The 13234-nt window shown below is 36.0% G+C and overlaps 1 protein-coding gene across 1 annotated transcript in view; it reads right to left on the reverse strand.

The window, feature by feature from the left end:
- The window catches only part of LOC121861100 (structural maintenance of chromosomes protein 2-like), a 77905-nt gene that overhangs the window by 43097 nt on the left and 21574 nt on the right, over positions 1 to 13234 (reverse strand). The window contains exon 4 of the mRNA XM_042358661.1: positions 5951 to 6112. Coding sequence (XP_042214595.1) covers positions 5951 to 6112 — 162 coding nt within the window. The remainder of the gene's footprint in view (positions 1 to 5950; positions 6113 to 13234) is intronic.

A 13234-nucleotide genomic window follows, 5' to 3' on the forward strand; every position in this document is an offset into this window, starting at 1 on the left:
GGGTTGCAATTTCAAATTCTGTGGCATTATTAAAAATAGTAAAGTTTCTGGTGCACTCTAAGATTAAGAGAGAAAACGGAGGACTCAGGTGTCCTGATGTGAGAGAAAACAGACTTGTATGACGGGGGACCAAATAAAAAAAGCATAGCTACATGTTTTGTGGACTACAGTATTAAGCGTACCCTTTTCATCGCTTTGTAATAAACCTAGCCATGCCTATGTGTGTTTATGATATTTACCATAATACAGTATATATATTTAGTGGGTCTAAATGGTCATAAAATGGGAAACTTGGGGTTGGGTCTTGGGTGCCTGAATCAATTAGAATAAACCCCATAGGTTCTGTACTTTCGTTATCGGCGGGGCCCAATTAGGCGCGATAACCAAGGGATGACTGTACTGTACTGTATATACTTGTGACACTGGCCAGTTGCTTCTGGTGTTATGGTACAGGGGTACCAAGTGACAGCACTAGGATCCCGCTTCCTCTATCAAGGAATAAACAATTAAAATTTAAATTGAAAAAAAAAAACCAACATTCAAATAATGGGACCTAGCCAACCTAAATGGACCTAGAGAGGGCACAGTCACGTATGCATCGCGTATTCTTATAGATTGTGCGGCCAGGCGTACGTTATCTAGTGAATTTAGTCAATATTGTACAGTAACAATGGACCTAAGTGCAAACCTGTATTGTACATGTACTAAATGATTACAGTACTAAAATTTTTATGTCTATTGCAAATATAGCTTGTTTATACAGGTATTCAAATAAATTACTATCTTACAAGAATCCCTCCAATGTAAGTTATATTCACTCAGGTCGTTTGGGTGGCAAATTATGAGAAGAGCTTAGTCACTCTTAACTAATGATAAATAAACACCCAGGCCTTCAGCGCCAACTGTCAAATCTTATCTCAAATAAATAAAGACACTCTGTCACCTCACCTCACGCTCGGCAGGCTACCTCCCTCCCTGTGTTCCCAGACAAAAGATTGGTGATTTCTTTATGTTTATTTTATATAATATCTCAGACTAAAGTTAGGATAATATAATTTGCATTGCTGAAATCCTTGCAAGACAGCCAATAATTTGAATATAAACGTCATATATTTTGTTCAAGAGATAAAAATTGTTGTACATTAGTGTACAGTACTGCAGTATATTTTATAAAAAAGTTTTTCAACTGTATTTTTGGGTAGATTTACATAGATTTCTTCATTTATTTTCATCCATTTACATGCACACACCATACTAAAAGAAACGTAATAGAAATAAATGACCTTAGTGCAAAGCTGGAGTGCACATGTACTAATTTGATTACGGAACTAAAATTGTTTTATCTAGTGCAAATTATAGCATGTTTATATTCAAATTAATCAGTATGTTACAAGAATCCCAGCTATGTTAATTACATTCACCCAGGTCATTTCACTGGCTTTTTATAAGAGAGAAGCTTAGTCACCTAAGAACTGATAAATATACACGCATTAGACCTGGGCCTGCGCCAACTGTCAAACGTACTACCTCCCCTCCCCCCATGCCCCCTCGCTCGCTCCCACCCTCTCTCTCCCCCATCTGCTTGGCGTTGCTGGAATCCTTGTAAAACAGTGAATAATTTTAATATAAACGTCATGTATTTTGCACAAGAGATAAAAATTAATCACCTGTATCACATTACAGTAGTGATTTAAGAGTAAAAGTGTATATGTACGAATATAGTATTCCACATACACGTAAGTATAAATAAAAAGTTTATGTGATGATCGGACAACGTCCATTTCGGTTAACGTCACGTTTCCAAGAATGTATCTAGGACGTTAACCGGCACATGACTGTATTAGGTATAGCCAGGATGGAGACTTTTAACCCTGTAGAACCAAACCTTCAATAACTTTATCATAAATGGTACAGCTCTTTGATGGTGAGTACAGAGTACATGATGACACTGATCCCTCACCCACTGTGGCTCTCAGTAGGGTAGCTGTTTGAGCTACTACTGTGTGGACGTCAACTCTCCCCTGTGATGCTGCTCTCAACATATCACTACACTTTTTTTTTCAATTTCTGCCTTAAAATATGGCCTCAGAGGGTAGCTAGCATTTGCTGACGTCGCATTCAGAGCTTGAACAAAAATTAACTATTTGACTAACTTGCACAGAAGATAACAGTAACTTCCACGCGCAGACATTTTCACGTTAATAGGTCAACAGTGAGAACTATAGTGAAGGTGCCATCAGGGTTAGTGACAGGAAGTACACAACTTGTGCCAAAAGGGCAACGGTTCACTGGTGTCGGTAGTAGGCAGCTACCAAACAGGCAGGTACTACTGCCTGGGAAAATATTGGTAGACCCTGCTGCCATATGGCATCACAAAAATTGTGACCAAGTTCAAGGTTGCTGATCTGACTTTTTGTCTCATTTACACACAATTACAGGGTCTCAATTGTTTCTCCTACTTTGACAACACAACATACATATATTGTTTCTCAACTCTTGATTTTTTTTTTCATTTTTGTCTTTCTTTATGGTTCTTTATTATTATTATTATTAAATTTTCGCCCCCTAGGGTGAGTCTTCCAAGCCGAAAAATATGGCACGCCACGACAACTGCAGACAGACAGAGGTGGCCAGGTGGGATGGCAGGTTGGTGCGTTTGGCGGGCTTGCGACCCATTTTGAAAATTTGGAGCTTGTCCTTGGAAATTGTAACCTAACCCCAGGGGTAATCCACATATGCAGTAGTTGAAACAGCGTAAGTTGCGAGTCTACTGTACTGTACATCATATTCAAAATATTTAATACATTATCAAATTTATGGAAAGGTATTGTGTATACAGTATGCATAAAACCAATACTGTATTAATATACAGTATGTATTAAACCACTACAGTATATAGTACAGTATGTATTAAACCAGTACAGTATACAGTACAGTATGTATTAAACCAGTACAGTATACAGTACAGTATGTATTAAACCACTACAGTATACAGTACAGTTTGTATTAAACCAGTACAGTATACAGTGCAGTATGTATTAAACCACTACAGTATACAGTACAGTATGTATTAAACCACTACAGTATACAGTACAGTATGTATTAAACCAGTACAGTATACAGTACAGTATGTATTAAACCAGTACAGTATACAGTACAGTATGTATTAAACCACTACAGTATACAGTTCATTATGTATTAAACCAGTACAGTATATATTAAACCAGTAAAGTATACAGTACAGTATGTATTAAACCACTACAGTATACAGTACAGTATGTATTAAACCAGTACAGTATACAGTAAAGTATGTATTAAACCAGTACAGTATACAGTACAGTATGTATTAAACCAGTACAGTATACAGTGCAGTATGTATTAAACCAGTACAGTATACAGTGCAGTATGTATTAAACCAGTACAGTATACAGTACAGTATGTATTAAACCACTACAGTATACAGTACAGTATGTATTAAACCACTACAGTATACAGTAAAGTATGTATTAAACCAGTACAGTATACAGTACAGTATGTATTAAACCACTACAGTATACAGTAAAGTATGTATTAAACCAGTACAGTATACAGTGCAGTACGAATTAAACCACTACAGTATACAGTACAGTATGTATTAAACCACTACAGTATACAGTAAAGTATGTATTAAACCAGTACAGTATACAGTGCAGTATGTATTAAACCAGTACAGTATACAGTACAGTATGTATTAAACCAGTACAGTATACAGTGCAGTATGTATTAAACCAGTACAGTATACAGTGCAGTATGTATTAAACCAGTACAGTATGTATTAAACCACTACAGTATACAGTACAGTATGTATTAAACCAGTACAGTATACAGTACAGTATGTATTAAACCACTACAGTATACAGTACAGTATGTATACAGTATGTATAAATTACCAGTATGGGCCAGTACAGTATGCATTAAACCAGCACAGCATACAGTAATAGTAGCATGTATTAAATTAGTACATACAGCACAGCATGTATTAAAACCAAAGTACAGTATGTATTAAACCAGTACAGTATACAGTGCAGTATGAATTAAACCAGTACAGTATACAGTATAGTATGTATTAAACCAGTACAGTATACAGTATAGTATGTATTAAACCAGTACAGTATACAGTTCAGTATGTATTAAACCAGTACAGTATACAGTACAGTATGTATTAAACCACTACAGTATACAGTACAGTATGTAATAAACCAGTACAGTATACAGTACAGTATGTATTAAACCACTACAGTATACAGTACAGTATGTATTAAACCAGTACAGTATACAGTACAGTATGTATTAAACCACTACAGTATACAGTATAGTATGTATTAAACCAGTACAGTATACAGTATAGTATGTATTAAACCAGTACAGTATACAGTGCAGTATGTATTAAACCAGTACAGTATACAGTACAGTATGTATTAAACCACTACAGTATACAGTACAGTATGTATTAAACCAGTACAGTATACAGTGTACAGTATGTATTAAAACCACTACAGCATATGTAGTACAGCATGTATTAAACTGAAAGGGCTGCATGTATGGCACAGTATGCATTAAACCAGCATACATGGGCTGTGCATGTGCATGCGTATTAAACTAGCACAGTATACAGCACAGTATGTATTAAACTAGCACAGTATACAGTGCAGTACATGTATTAAACTAAATATACAGTATACAGTACAGTATGTATTAAACCAGTACAGTATAAAGTGCAGTATGTATTAAACCAGTACAGTATACAGTGCAGTATGTATTAAACCAGTACAGTATACAGTACAGTATGTATTAAACCACTACAGTATACAGTACAGTATGTATTTAACCACTACAGTATACAGTACAGTATGCATTAAACCAGTACAGTATACAGTACAGTATATATTAAACCAGTACAGTATACAGTACAGTATGTATTAAACCAGTACAGTATACAGTACAGTATGTATTAAACCACTACAGTATACAGTACAGTATGTATTAAACCACTACAGTATACAGTAAAGTATGTATTAAACCAGTACAGTATGTATTAAACCAGTACAGTATACAGTGCAGTATGTATTAAACCAGTACAGTATACAGTGCAGTATGTATTAAACCAGTACAGTATACAGTACAGTATGTATTAAACCAGTACAGTATACAGTACAGTATGTATTAAACCACTACAGTATACAGTACAGTATGCATTAAACCAGTACAGTATACAGTACAGTATGTATTAAACCACTACAGTATACAGTACAGTATGTATTAAACCACTACAGTATACAGTACAGTATGTATTAAACCACTACAGTATACAGTACAGTATGTATTAAACCAGTACAGTATACAGTACAGTATGTATTAAACCACTACAGTATACAGTATAGTATGTATTAAACCACTACAGTATGTATTAAACCACTACAGTATACAGTACAGTATGTATTAAACCACTACAGTATACAGTACAGTATGTATTAAACCACTACAGTATGTATTAAACCACTACAGTATACAGTACAGTATGTATTAAACCACTACAGTATACAGTACAGTATGTATTAAACCACTACAGTATACAGTACAGTATGTATTAAACCACTACAGTATACAGTACAGTATGTATTAAACCACTACAGTATACAGTACAGTATGTATTAAACCACTACAGTATACAGTACAGTATGTATTAAACCACTACAGTATACAGTACAGTATGTATTAAACCAGTACAGTATACAGTACAGTATGTATTAAACCAGTACAGTATACAGTACAGTATGTATTAAACCAGTACAGTATACAGTATAGTATGTATTAAACCACTACAGTATACAGTACAGTATGTATTAAACCAGTACAGTATACAGTACAGTATGTATTAAACCAGTACAGTATGTATTAAACCAGTACACACCTCTGGGGGCTTCATGTTAAGGACCTTTGTTATGCGTCCCTGCATGATGAGGAAGTGAGGGTTGTTGACGTTGAGCTGCACTGACCTGAAGAAATCTTGAACTCTGCTGTTCTGAACTGTTGTGCCATTTATCATGTATTTGTTGCGTCCACCAATTACAACCTGAAAAAAAAATATATTAATAATAATAATAAATTAAAAATAAGAAATATGATAAATGAACTTTTTCATGGAAACAATGTAAGTGAAACTACTGTTTGTGATAAGCCTCCCTCAAGTTATACAGCATCTTCCCTACACAAACACTAATGTAATAAATGGCCTTAAGTGCAGCATGGTTGTACAATACAGTACTTAGCCAAAGGTGATTCACTTCCCTCTGCTCCATCACTACTCTATCTGTTGGGCTAAAATGTTAACACACCAAACTCCTAACTACTAAACTACAGTAATTTTTAACAAAATGTAAAATAATTTATGTTTTATACATACACTGTCGGAGTAAGTACTAATACAGTGATCCCTCGGTTAACGAAATTTCGGTTAACGAACTGCCTTCCATAAGAATCTTCAATTCGGTTAACGAACAAAAATTCGGTTAACGAATTTCTTACGAACCGACCTCAACATGTTTTCGCTTGCACTAGCCGGGCAACCAGCTTTAGTATCAGTCCGCCAATATATTAATCGGTTCTAGGGCTTAAATTCCTTACTATTTTAGTAAATATCAAGAAGTTTATACTATTCAATAATTTTAAAAGTTTAATATTCAATTTTTTAGTCATTTTAACAATTATTGAACATAATTGAAGGTAAAGTGACTAGTTTAATGCGCGGCATCCAGCCTCTTAACACAGCAAACAGGCATTAGTCTCTCTCTGTTTTCACTGGAGGTAACATCTTGCTTGAGACTTCTTCAACTAAAGGCTTTTTTTCTGTGTTTCCAAGCAAATTATTGGTCATTTTGAAATTTATTTTACATATTGACAATATATAGTGCAGTGCAGTGTTGATTTAAAGAAAATAATCTTGAAATACACCAAGAGAACTAAAATTTTATGGGTAAATTGGTGCCATGGGGTGACTTCTCTTCCACCCCAATGCCTTCTCTTCTCCCTTCTCCTCCTCCACCTCCCACTTCAAATGCACATCATCATCATCATCATCATCCAGGAGCCTTCTACATACACACCTCAAAGTAAGTGAACTTTTCTACCATTTTTGTTAAATTTAGGCAATTTTCGGTGAGCTGGAACCAATTACCCAAAAACCCATTGAAACAATGGTTTCGGTTAACGAACAACCTGCTGGAACGGATTGAGTTCGTTAACCGAGGGACCACTGTATACACATAGTGTCTCTTATGGTTTATACACACACAGTGTCTCTTATGGTTTATACACACAGTGTCTCTTATGGTTTATACACACACAGTGTCTCTAATGGTTTATACACACACTATCTCTTATGGTTTATACACACAGTGTCTCTTATGGTTTACACACACAGTGTCTCTTATGATTTATACACACACAGTACTCTTATGGCTTTCACATGTACTATGACAGTTCTCTTTTTCTACTTGTAACGTCCACAGAAACATGAGGGTCAATTCTGGCCTATGTTGTGGATATCCAGAGCAAGCTAAGAGCTCTGACAGTCTTACTGCTGCTACGAGTTTCTGTGATCCTCCTTTGACAAGAAATGCTCACTCACAACTGATCGAGTTAAGAAGTAGAAATCAAAATATTTCCACCAGACAGGCAATATGAGCTTCATATCTGGGTGACTTTTCCCACCCACTACTGAAATCCCAAGGTATATTACATGTGGTTAATGCTTGCCAAATTTGCATGAATCTTCCAAAGATGCTATACACAAGTTGTGTCAAGCTGGATGACTCAGGTGGCTTAGGAAGCACTTGCACATGTTGGGTGTTTGACGCCCGTATTATTAAACAACATCTTCCCTTGAAGAGGGTCATCACGTTTCAACCCGAGTTTTAAACTAAATGAGTCCTGAGGGACACCGCAGTACAGTACTTAATGGGGTGGTGTGGCGGTAAGATTAACTAATTCCAATAAAATTAATTTATATTATTAGAATTAGTTAATTTTACCCCCACAACACCCCATTAAGTACTGTACTGCGGTGTCCCTAAGGACTCATTTAATTTAAAACTCGGGTTGAAACATGATGACCCTCTTCAAGGGAAGATGTTGTTTAATAATACGGGCATTAGATGTAGCCAAGATTCTCTCTGAGTTCATACCCTCAGTATATTCTTATATGACATAGTGATCCCAAAATCCAGTAACATTATGTTCACGGTCAGGGCCAAATAATATTTTCTTACACTCATGCCTTCATGTATGTAGGTGGCAATGTGCTTGCATATGGATGGGGTTTTGTTGTGCCAACCAAGGGCAGATTTGGGAAGGGGAGGGGGGGGGGGTGTTTCCTGGGGGGTGGGGACCATCCAATACTTTTTCTTTAATGCAGTATTGTACTCAGGCATTTTTGTACAGTACCCATATAGTAAAAAGTGCTTACTATTGACTTCAGAATATCTCCTAATATCAAGTGCGCATGGCTTCAAAATGACCATGATATTGGTCAGATTTAAAAAAATATTCTGGGGAGGCTTACAGCGCCCGCCCAAAACCCCCCAGCTGGGTGGGCTCGCTACGCTTGCCATGTTCCACCACCCACAACTTCTTAGACCCCCCCCTTGATATTCCTGGATCCACCCCTGCCTCCCCCCCAGAAGCTGTTGACAATCTTTTAAATACATTCTCAAACATGCAGGGAAAAACTCAAAAAAAAATTCCATCCCTGAAACTTTAAGGAAAAATGTTCACATGGAAATACTGTTTTGAGCAGATGCCAAAATGCACCCTTTTGTCTGTGACTAGCAGTGCACACAACCTTCAATTTTGGTTTTAAATTAACCCTCTAGTACTCATGGCCATTGTAAAAAATCTCAACCCCTCGTAGTCTTTCAACAAAAATATCATCACTTACAATCTCACCCCCTATCAATCTTTTGGGCCAAAAACAAGAACAATTTGTCCATTTTATTAAACATTGGGTACAGCGATCCAGACCCAAAGTGCACCCTTAGAGATGCATCTGCCAGCCCACGAGGCTAGTGGGAGGAACTTAGATGGTTGATGGTGCTGGTCAATTGTTCCAACATTTCTGCTTATGGGAGGTGTGCTCTCAGTGTGATATACTGCTGAGCAGGAGGGGTTGTGCCAGTACGGGAGCGCTTAGCGACATAATTTGCATCGAAAGACCACCCAACTTTATTATCTAGTGTTGAAGTAAGAGGCTGCAAGAAATATCAGATAGCAGGTAGTGTGGTGGGCTGGTTCTTTACCAGTGAGGTATGAGTGGCCTCTACACCCTATAGTCTTTTTCCAACTTTTTCTATTCCTTCTAATGAGAAAAGGTTTGGGGTATCCATTCTCATTAACTTCATCTCTTGCACATTAAAAAACCATGGAAAGACAATATAAATGAGTTTTGGGCATTCCCACTCAACAATTGTCACCAAAAGCTCCAGCCACATTGCCTCATGTGCTTGCGGGCAGTGTGCCACCGAGAGCTAGCGAGTACTGTACGGGCAAAACAAAGTCTTGGACATTAAACATGAAGGAAAGTTTAAATATGAACACACACAAAATAAGGATTGGAATATGTTATGTGAGGACATTATATGAGGCTGGTAAAACCAGTCGTGTCGCATCTTACATGAAGGTTACGTTTCGAAGAGGGCAATGGTAGACCCTGCTGCCATATGGCATCACAAAAATTTTGACCAAGTCCCAGGTTGCTCATCTGACTTTGGGCCTCATTTACACACAATTGCAGGGTCTCAGTTGTTTCTCTTACTTTCACAACACAACATACATATATCATTTCTCACTCTTGATTTTTTTTTAATTTTTGTATTTATTTATAGCTCTTTATTTGTATAAGCCCTTGTCTCATGGCAATAACAATTATATAAATTTGGGTTAATACATTTAGTTTATATAATCCAATCACCCCACTGTAATCTTCCATAAGCTGTGAGGTGCCATGTGCAGTTCACGTGAGGGGAAATTCCTTTATCAGTAAGCCGACCTTAAGAATGTAAGGTTAGCCCGGATTATATTTCAGAGGCCTCCCTCTTCACAGGGACCTACCCTCACCAACCTCAGGATGGCAGTTCACACTTGACTCCCACGAGAATCGGACAGGTGACTTAACTCAGCCCAGCTGAGCCCTGTCCTTAAGTAACACTCACAGCTTACAGCGTTAATTACAGTGCTTTTACTAATAGCCTGTGACCTTTTGAGTTTATCAATAAATGGAGAAAAGACTATTTTGAGTTTGTAACTTAACCCCTTAACTTATTTATATATAAGCCAAGTTAAAAGGGAGCTCTACCCAAAGCTTATATATAAAATTATTATTATTATTGTATTACATTTTCGCCCCCAGGCCCTGATGCGGGTCAGTGACCTGTGCCCGGGGGAACTAATCCCTGTAAAAAAAAAAATAAATAAAAATAAAAAAAAAAGTGCCAAATCAACCGCCTCACTTGGGAGATGATTACTCCACACTTTAACACTTGGAGGAGCACCACACAAGGTGTCAATACTTTTGAGTTAGCCCGACTGCAAACCAAGGCAGACAAGCGCCAATGCTGGAAAGACGCTACTACCACCCCTCCTGCACTAGATGTAGCCCTCCACATGTGGAACATCTGTGCTGTTTTATTCGAAGTTGTAATGCTTTCCCAGACTGACCTACATAATTTCCATTACATTTGCTACATGGAATGCAGTAAACACTTCCATTTACATTCAAGGTTGGGCTATTTTTAATTAACATACTAGTTATAGTTGAATCATGCTTAGAAACATTAAATAATTAAATATTACTGTTGTTAAATGCCAAGAAATATTAACATTTTACTTAAAAAAATTATTACAATGCCTTTGTTTCATAAATGGAAAAAAATGGGATTGTAAACTGAAAATATCATAAGGTGGACATACAGGGGCAGATCCAAGGGGGTCCTGAAGACCTAGACTGCCCCATTCTTCCAAAAATTCCAATACTCTTTCTGTAAAACAGTATTGTACTTAGGCATTTTTGTTTAATAAAGAGTAATCACTACTGACCTCAAAATGCCCATAATATTGGTTAGAATTAAAAAAAATTCCTGGGGGCTTACAGAGTGCCCCAGCTGAGTGGGCTCGCTGTGCCCACCATGTTCCCCCACCCACAGCTTCCTATATCTGCCCCTCGTCGTGACGATAAACTGTTGGCCATGGACATGCCGTCTCGGCCTATAGGCCGTCGGGGGTGCATAAGACGGCCAATTTCCATTTAAAAAGTAGCTTTTGAGCTCTCAGACCAGTACCCCAAATGTGCCCTGACTCAGTAGTCCTTTACCAACCATCCTTGGTTTTTTAAAATAAGGCCAATTCACTTCAAGTAATGTCATCAAATCCTTACTGGTGTAGTGTAAACACTAGTGACTACTGAAGAGTCTGCTATTTTGCACATTTGAGACCTAATGTCTTGTGAGTAAAATTTTTCCATTTGCTTGAGATATATATATATATATATATATATATATATATATATATATATATATATATATATATATATATATATATATATATATATATATATATATATATATATATATATATATATATATATATATATATATACATATACATACATATATATATATATATATATATATATATATATATATATATATATATATATATATATATATATATATATATATATGTATGTATGTATGTATGTACAGTATGTATGTATGTATGTACAGTATATGTATGTACAGTATGTATGTATGTATGTATATATGTATGTGTATATATATATATATATATATATATATATATATATATATATATATATATATATATATATATATACAAAATAATAATATTACAAAAAATAAATGTTAAATGAATTATTTATGGTGCATTAGGGTACTGGTCACTTCAAGACAAAACGGGCTATAAATAGCTTTCTTATCCTCCATCACCCTGAGCCAGAGGAAGGGTGGTGGTAAATAACATTTGTTTGCTTATTTTCCATTTACTTGAAATAGATTTACCGAATTATTTGTTTATTTATTTAAAAGTCATTTACTGAATATTCTATGTAAAAATAAATTTTAAATTATTTATAGGAGATAAGTATTATGATCAGTAAATATATGGTATTACTGGCCACTTCAGACACAAAGACGGGATAAAATAGCCCATCTCCCTCTTACAGCTGGCAATGGGAAGCGTCTTGGTAATTAAATTTGATGTTTATTTTCATTGTCTAATTTATCATGTATCAAAGTAATATTACTAAAAATTGTGTAGCTAGTAGGCAGCTACCAAACAGGTGATACTACCGCCTGGGAAGATATTGAAGCATAATGTGTTGTCTAATGGTGGACCTGTTGCTGGCATCACGAAAATTGTGACCAAGTCCCAGGTTCAGCGCTGACCTGACTTTCTGCCTCATTTACACACAATTGCAGTTTGAATTGTTCCTCTAACTGACAACACAACTATACATACAGTATATTATTTCTCACTTTTGATCTTTTTTTACTTTTTGTATTTATTTATGGTTAGTTACTAAATAGGCCAATTCACTTCAAGTAATGGCATCAAATGTTACCAGCTGGTGTTGTGTAAACACTAGTGACGTCATAAGCGTCTGTATTTAACTTGGGTAGTTTCAGAATTAATGCAGTCATTTACTGAATATTCCTTGTAAAAAATAAATTTTAAATTAATTATTTATAGGAGATAAGTATTATTATCAGTAAATATACCGATATGCAATACTGACCACCTCCACGGCTAAAAATAGCCCAATCTCGCGGTCACTTTCCTTTCTTGTCTCCTCACTGGCAAATGGGGGCATGGGGAGGGTGTGTGATGATAGCTGTGTTTATTATAGGGTATAATGTCTTCTACGGTATGTTAGACAGGTTTATAATACATTTTATTATTTTAAAATACCGTTAATCTTAATTTGAATCCAGCTTGCCAAACGTAAGTTTCAGTATAAAATAATTAGTGGTAAGACCTTGTGAGTGGCTTACGTGTTTCCATCACCACTCTTGACACACTAAACCACAATATTTAAGAGGTAAGAATTTTATACTTGGTGATGAAAACGACCCCCTAACTTTGGGCAGATTTTTTTAATGTTCAAATTCCGTCTTATAAGCCGAGA

Source organism: Homarus americanus, unplaced genomic scaffold (genome assembly GCF_018991925.1).
Source record: "Homarus americanus isolate GMGI-L3 unplaced genomic scaffold, GMGI_Hamer_2.0 scaffold52806, whole genome shotgun sequence".
Lineage (NCBI taxonomy): Eukaryota > Metazoa > Arthropoda > Malacostraca > Decapoda > Nephropidae > Homarus > Homarus americanus.